The sequence below is a fragment of the Bactrocera tryoni genome, chromosome 3, assembly GCF_016617805.1.
Source record: "Bactrocera tryoni isolate S06 chromosome 3, CSIRO_BtryS06_freeze2, whole genome shotgun sequence".
NCBI classification, from domain to species: Eukaryota; Metazoa; Arthropoda; class Insecta; order Diptera; family Tephritidae; genus Bactrocera; species Bactrocera tryoni.
In genome coordinates, this window is record NC_052501.1 from 78,622,939 (window position 1) to 78,631,381 (window position 8,443).

Below are 8,443 nucleotides of genomic sequence, written 5' to 3' on the forward strand. Positions count from 1 at the left end.
AGAATAAAAAAATTTAATAATTAACATTTTTCTTTTAATAAAAAATATTTGCAGACTAATCTTATACATATGTATGTATGTATGTATATACATATGTATATTATACGTTTTTTTTTAGTTTTACAAATTTTATATTTTTTAAATCTAAAAATATTTACATATACATAATTAAAAAAAAATTCTTTAATAAAAAATATTTGCAGACTAAACTTAAATATTTCTAGATTTAAAAAATATACACCCACTACTTTAAACTATAATATGCAAATATACATATAAATATTTTAGAATGCAACACCACGCCACTTTTGAAACAAATATAGCATGTTTTTCCAATTTTTAGTGCTTTCATGTAGTTTACTCAGTATTTTGTATGCGTATGCGAAGGATAAGACGAGTTCAATGTACGCGGCGATTCATTAAACCGATTCCGTTCACAAAAAAAAACCGCGAGAAAGCAAACTTGAAACTAGTAAAACATTTTTTCCTTTACTCAATGACCAAATATGAGCGTGTATAAAATATATACATACATACATATCAATAACATACAAGAGCCAAAAAACGGCAAAATCGAGTATGCGGAAAATCTTCTACGAATAATTCTGAACAACTATGTCCAAAAGACCATGTGTCTAAAACCGATTTTGATCCAGCGATTTTTAAGTCCCAGTCTTTTAGAGGATTAACAAACCGGTTTCAAAAAATCACCCAACCGTATTCAATTTGACAACAGTAAAGATTAAATTAAAAAAAAATAAATAAAATAAATAACTGAACTCCATCTGGTATCGCAAAGATCGTCTGTGCCTTATTGGCCTACCAGATTCACCTAACCTAACCTAACTTAAGCTCGTCTTCGGAACACTTTTTTGACAAAAAAGATTTCTCATCAACATCCAACAGCGGTTGGAATGTGGGTTATAAATTTCCGTGCTTTATTGACAGATGACAAGAACACCGAAAAAACTTCGGCTGCACCATACTATAATATAATTCACAGGTGCATTTCTTGTGGCATAAAAGCTATAAAAAGATCTTTATCTTAATTTTTGGTGGTCAGTTTACATAGCTTATATATGCTGTAATGGTCCGATCCGAACAATTTATTCGGAGGTTGAGCCATTGCTTTGGACCATTATATCCAACTTTCGTGATGTCAAAACAAAAAACTTTCCATAAAAGGAATTGAGTTTGAACGGTCAGTTTGAATGGCAGATATATGCTACGTATAGGGGTCCGATTTCCGCGGACAGAGTCAGTCCATGTCCGTCACATGTTTAAATCGCCTCAGCTCGTCACGCATATCATTTATATGTATACATATGTACATATGTGACCTGGTCTACGAAAAGGGAGCTAACGTGCGAAAACTAGTTTTCTGTGAAAAGCTGTTAAAAATAATCGTCAGTTTCTCGTTATCTCATTAATTGTTCTCCTTTTTTTTTGACACCTAAGCCCCCTTTCCGTAGACCAGGTCACATATATACTTTATAGAGTGGGGTTGTTCAGGCTGTTATGAAGACCTAGTAGGACTAGAGAAAATTCAATTATTGGAAGTTTCTCTATACTAAATATAGCTTAGCTTTTCCTATATTTATTAATGATTCATTTTTAATTATATTAGTTATTTATTAACATTACAAAAATACAGGAAAACTAAAAAAAAAATAAAAAAAATAAACATTTCAAAAATTAGCTGATGAAGTAGGGGGCATGTCATCACGATTTCAACCCTCTTAGCAATTGAAACCAAAAACTAAAAAAATGATAAATCTAGAATAATGTCGCAACGGCTGGTTCATTGGAAAGCTAGAAAAATACATATGTTCATGAAATGACGACCGAAATTTAGAGACCTGGAGAGTTCTAAACCATCTCCCGACAAGTGTATACAGAACACTATCTAAAAATTCTAGGGAAATCGGTCCAATAGAACCTAACAAATCGCAGATATCGTTTTAAAAAAGACTGTTTCGAGAAAAACACGTTCTAAGTTTCACATAAAGCCGAACTAGTTTGAATGCCGAATCAGTAATATACCTAGGTCTGCGAAAATGGTTTGAATTTTGAAAAACCTCTTGTAGACATACTCTTGAATAGTTAAACTTTGAAAATTGATTTTATTTCTAGACCAGAATTCTCCCTTAAGAGAGACTTGCACTAATGCAACAGACCAAATAAGTGTGTGTTCTAAAGCCTAAATTGTGGCTACAACATCTAGAATTGATATGTATTACACTTCACAGATTGATTGGCTTGATTGACGAAAAAGCTGAAGAAGTCGTAGACAAGGTACACTCCCCCGTGAATACAAACAACAATACTATTCCTAAATTGAGCCACATTCAACCAAATGCCATATATGAAGAAAAGAATTTAGAAAAGGGTCTCACATTTTGTGTCTCTAAATGACACAAAGCTGCCATAGAGCATTTATAACGGCACATATTGTCGTTTTTGTTATTATTTTTGTAGTTTGCTATTTAAATTCTTAATGTGGCATTCCATACTAAGCTTTTCAGGCGCTTTCGCTTTCTACACTTCACTCAGCTCATCATTCTTTTGAGCTGCATAAGTTTGGAAAGCTAAACGAACTGAAAAATTTGATATGGCGCAGCCTTAGCTTTGAATAAATATTTTTTTATATAAGAATATACAATTAAAAAATAATATGGCCAGCAATTGTTTTCTTATTTCAGCTAATTTCTTCTCTTGTCTGTAAAAAGGTGTTTTTAAACAGGTGCAAATATGGACTATCGATATTTATTCATCGCTTTCATTTTGAATGGTAAGTTTTTTTCAAAAATAATTATTTATAACAAATTATATTAAATCGACAGCAAAATTTAAAAAATAATAGTTTCATTGATTATTGGATTTAGAAGGCAGGACGGTCATTTGAACAAAAAAAAAGGCAAAATATATATTCATAATCAATTGTGAACATTTTTTAGGTACTTACCGGAAGACCCTTAATATTAATAATAAATTATCTTGTTGTATTGGTAACCTGAAAAGCAAAAATTTCAAAATTACGAAAATCATATTAATTAAAAACAGAAGTACAAGATATTGGGTAGTCGAAAAAGTCTTTTCGTATTTTCGTTAGATGTCGTTGCAGTCGTATATCTCCAGTGCTACGAATCACATTGTGTCATACCATATAGTGTTGGAAAGGTGAGAAAAAATTAAAACCGAGAAAGTTGAAAAAAAGTTACAGCTGTTCAAAAATGAGTGAAAATAATGAAGAAATTCGCTATATTTTGAAATTTTTGTATAAAATAAGGAAGAATGCCACGTAAGCCACAAGAAATCTGTGAAGTTTACGGAGACGATGCTTTATCAATTCGTGTAGAAATTTCGAAATTTCGATTTTCACTGATACAAGTTTTACACTGATGGTGATGATGTCTCTGTGGTACATATTTGATCATTTAATTATTAGTATAAATATAAAAAAATAAGTTAAAGTTTGATTAGAAATACGAAAAGACTTTTTCGACTACCCAATATGTATATATTTTTGTAAGAGAATGGCAAAAGTATAGTAATTTCAGGTAAAAATGTCCTAGAAATTTAATTATTCATCATCAAAATTGTTTTTGTTATTTTGATTCAAACTTAAAAACTCAATCGAGCTTAACTTTCTTGCTTCACATGAGTTTTGTAAGTTTAGCGAGTGTTCTTTTGCAGTTCGATACGGCACTTTTCTTTCTTATAGCTGGTCTAAAATGTCATAAATAAGAACTTGTTTTAAATGTATTGAATGAATTTTATTTATTATTTAGTTTTTATTTTCATAAAAAAACCCTCTCTGAATTTTACAGTTAATCCTATCCTATCGGATGGTGGTATAGATCCCTACATTACACAAACTGTTTATGGATTTCTGGATTTTACAACAACAATAGGCAATACTGTAATGGTATTTTCACCACAAAGTGCTCCACCACCAATCGGTATGTATGAAAAATGATATAAAATAGAGAAACAAAATAAGTTGAAGATTAATGCATTGCTGGAATATTACATAATAGAGTTTATCATAACATTTTTAAATACAAAACCGTGTCTAATTGCTTAAGCTAAGGTTTCATTCATTTAAGTTGCGTAAAAGGTCTTTTGAAAACCATGTAACCTCAATATACATATCAAATTTGACACGGACTGGCCCTGTTACTTTGCGCATGCAAACCTAACCTATAAATAGTTTTATTCGATAATAAATAAGATTCGTACAATTTTTTTTAATTTCGTGTGAATTTTGATCCCCATGGGTGGCACAAAACATTCAGCAAAGGTCGTGAAGTCATTGAAAACTTGCCTCATGCGAGTCCTTCATCCATGTCTCAATCGTGATAATATCGAATTAGTTAAAGAAAGAGTTTTTTAAATCGTGTTAGCATCAGAGAGATAGCAGAGAGACTCAACATCTCTTATGAAAAGACTAAACACATTTTGGTTAAAGTTTTGGATATGAAACGTGTCAACGCTATACTCATACCAAAAGATTTGAATCCTTTGAAAAAAAAACGTCAAAACAAGGTTGTAAGCGATATGCTTGACAATGCAGCTGAAGATCCTACATTCATCAAACGCGAGATTACGTGTGACGAGACGTAGGGTTATGAATATGACGAAAAAAATCTTTTGTATTCCTTCCATCGACTGAAAAAAAGTTCCATTACGATGATTGTTGACTTGTTTGCATGCCAAACTCGTAGGTCCATGTCTCATCGGCAGTTATAATGCTTTCCATGAATGTGGTATAGGAATGCGCATGTCCAAGGGTATTCTTTTTGAAAAAACATTCAACTTTATCGCGCCGAGCCGGCCAAGAACGCGTTTCATACCCAAAATATCCACAAAAATTGTTCGAACGGATTCGCGAGAGATGTCGAGCTCTCTTGCTATCTCTCTAACACTTGCCTGGCGATTTTCAAGCGCCACATCCCTCACTTTTCATCAGTTGAAGAGATCGAGGGTCGTCTAGAGCAAGGCATGTCTTCTAAGATCTCTCGACCGTCTTTGAAGACTTTGTATCACTCGTAGGCTTGTGTTTTTGATAAAAAAAACTGAATCACAGCTCATATTTGGCATAGTAATTAAGGAACGTCTTACCAACTTAGTCAAATACATTCTTTAGAAATATCATTAACCAGGGTATTCAATTACAATTTCCGGGGCTTTTTATCACAATGTATATTGGCAATCAGGAGCCTTTTATGAAGGTGTTAGTAAGGATTTATAGAAATACCTGAAAATATAGCTTCAGTCCGGGTCAAATTTGATATAAAGTTGGTCTAAAATGCCTTAGACTTTAGTACAAATACTAGAGTTTAAGCTTTATCTAATTAATATGTCATTTTAATTAAGTTAATCACACAATTATTTAATAACATCTATCTTATAGGTAAAATCGAACTACCAACCAACATAATTGAAACCAAACCGCTTGTTACAAAACCTACGGAGGACGAAACTATTAAACCAACCAAACCAACGAACACCGAAAAGTTACCGACCAATAAACCTGTGGAGAAGAGTTCAAAAACGACTATTGTTGAGGCTCAAAAGAATAAACCTGTGGAAAACAGTTCAAAATCTACTATTGTTGAGGCTCAAAAGAATACAAACAACAACAACAATAGTAATGTGAAGATTGTAACGAGTAGCGCGGTAGTGGTTACGGCACAAACATCACCGGAACCCGTCGAAGAGCAACCCGCACTACAAATAGAAAACAATGTTTTTGAATATGATTTGCTCTCACGTCAACCAGCCGAATATGCCGAAGAAACGTATCGTGTCATAAACAATAAGGCTACAGATAAACCACGAAACAGACTTAATCAACGTCGAACTTACGATGTCTCTTCGGAAGCAACTATTGTACACGAAGCAACAACGGCGAATCGTTTGAAACCAAGTCAAGCCGTGGAGAACAAACCGCATACGCCTAGTGGACCCAAAGGCAAGAAACCGAAGATAAGATCAACTGCACCGTTACGTGTTTTGAAGACTACAACACCTTCTTTATCCAAACCAGCGCCACAGGAGCAGAAAAATAATCGCATCTCCGGTTCGAATCGTCACAATGGCAAAGGCAACCGAGCCAATAATCACGAACAAGAGCATGTAACAATCACCGAATCCGTGGTTGAATCGTCACAAGTTACACAGAGTCATAAAAAGAGTTCGTCACGTAGTAAGCCCAAAAGGTAAGTGCAATGCAAAACTTATTGTGATAAGACATTTTTCGAATTGGGTTCATTTGCAGGAAAAGCAAAAATAATCGGTCATCGGCTAATGCGCATAAAAGTAGTGCGGTCGTGTTGGCTTCCTCTGCCGAGCCGGGACGCAAAACATTCCGCTCGAAAGTAAAACCCTCAAATGTGGAATCGCAAGCTTCGACTAGCGTCTACATGTTTAAATTGAATCGTACGCCTGGTAGATGGCAGTACACGACAACGCCGAAACCACGAGTAGCAATACGTAAGAATCCTGAGGGCAACACCACTAAATCTGTAGACGCTTTTGCTGGCAATCCCAGCTTAAACGTAATATCCGATAATGGTGATCTGGAATCGTCGGGCTCACAAAACGGTGCTGTTGTCAATAATATAGATCAAGGTGGCAATTATCAACATCTAGTGGAGACCTTGAATGTGGAGATATCAACACCAGCAAATTTTAAGGATACCTACTATGAGTTGGCGACCATTAAAACACCGTACGCTTTTCAGGTAAGTGCCACAATCCGCATAAAGTTGTTACTTTACTAATTGATTTATACAAATTTTTTTCTCAGGTCGGTGGTTTGAAGAAGACCCGTTTCATAACAGTCACCTCAACGATAGAGAAAACGCTGACACCCGATCCAACCGAAGTACAAATACCAGATGGTCCGCTAACCGAAAACATTTTGGCACCATCATCACGGGAAGTCAACTTTCTACGTGATACCCATGTCACAACATTGAAACCCTTACACATTACCGAAAATGCCGAGACGCCAAATTTGGAAACTGTGGTGGACTCATTTAGTACAACCACGAAGAAGTTGCGCACACAAGTTTTGCCAATTGTCTTTGATGTCAACAATGAGACATCATATGTCACACTCACACAAACCTACGACATCACAAGCCTTATAACGGTAACGAAAACACTGTCACCACTGGAAACTGATCTGCCGCTAAGGAGCTTCACCGACTTTGGTGCTAATCTGGATGAGGCGGGCTCCGAAATAAATCTAGAATTAGAATTCGGTGATGAAGATAATGCGGAAAACACAAAGGACGACAAATCATACCGCCCCAAATTATCGGATATAGCTGATCTCTTTGGCAAGTCATCGAATCTAACGGCTGAGGAGTTACAAAAATTGGCATTGTGGAAATTGCAAAGTAATTCGCAACAATTCCCCTCATTACTAATGCCCAGCATACCGCAATACACGCCGGAGAGCACACTACCATTCCCGCCCATTACACCGTCCATAAATCCATTCCTGCTGCCTTTACAGCAATTCCAGACGATAACTTCCAGTATTGTGCATGAGACGATCGCAACACAGACGAATAGTAAAGTCTTAAAATTAACCTTTGGCGCACGTACGGCATACACGACGATTTACTCGAGTGAAGTTGTGCCGACACGTGCGACCAGCTACATCACCACATCCATACCCGTGCAGCCAACGCCACCGGCATTCCCGGGCTACTTTCCACCACCATATCCACAATATTATCTCGGTTAAGTTTAGTTATACAAAGTTTGGGTGCCCGAAATCGCGCTCTCGTTCTTTTGTGTGTATGTATATACTAGTGTTAGCATCATTCTTTTGTTTTCATTTGGTCCTTTATAAAAATCCTATCAAATACTCGTCCATTTATTACTTCACAAACAACAAATCGAACTTAGAACATATGAGATTCAATGTTATTGTATTAAATTTTTTGCGTAGTTTCATTCATTTCGTTTTATAATAAAAATTTAAACAAAATTACAATGGAGAAGTTTTTTGATTTTCTTCAATAATGGTCATATTCTCATGATTTCATGTTTGACTAGTCGAATTTTCATCTATTATTCAAATGAATGTGATCTTCACATCAAATGAGTGCAAGTTTTGATCTTCATTGGTTACAAAAAAGAAAAAAAAAACGGAGATTTACTCAACGACTTCTTCAAGCCTTGGATTTCACACTTTTTTTTATTAGAATGGGAATGGAATAACCGTGGCGGAGTGGCAGCGCAGTGCGCGAACTATATGCAGATGTACAGCCGTAGAGGCTATGGCCACAATTGCGCCTTGGCAGCATGGGGTCACGTAACTCGTGGTCCACTCCCTGTCTGTCTTAAGGCCTGAGCAGGTCTTAAGATGGCTCCATCCATTGCATGTATTACACCTAACCAAGGTGGAGTTTGGATGGAG

At 35.6% G+C, this 8,443-nt stretch overlaps 1 protein-coding gene across 1 annotated transcript in view; it reads left to right on the forward strand.

The window, feature by feature from the left end:
* LOC120772648 (probable serine/threonine-protein kinase nek3) overlaps positions 1-8,207 on the forward strand; it is an 11,494-nt gene extending 3,287 nt beyond the window's left edge. Inside the window, exons 2-6 of the mRNA XM_040101374.1 lie at positions 2,703-2,791; positions 3,831-3,962; positions 5,417-6,224; positions 6,284-6,749; positions 6,815-8,207. Of these exons, the coding sequence (XP_039957308.1) occupies positions 2,752-2,791; positions 3,831-3,962; positions 5,417-6,224; positions 6,284-6,749; positions 6,815-7,765 (2,397 nt within the window). The 5' untranslated portion in view covers positions 2,703-2,751 and the 3' untranslated portion in view covers positions 7,766-8,207. The remainder of the gene's footprint in view (positions 1-2,702; positions 2,792-3,830; positions 3,963-5,416; positions 6,225-6,283; positions 6,750-6,814) is intronic.
* Positions 8,208-8,443: the final 236 nt, after the last annotated feature.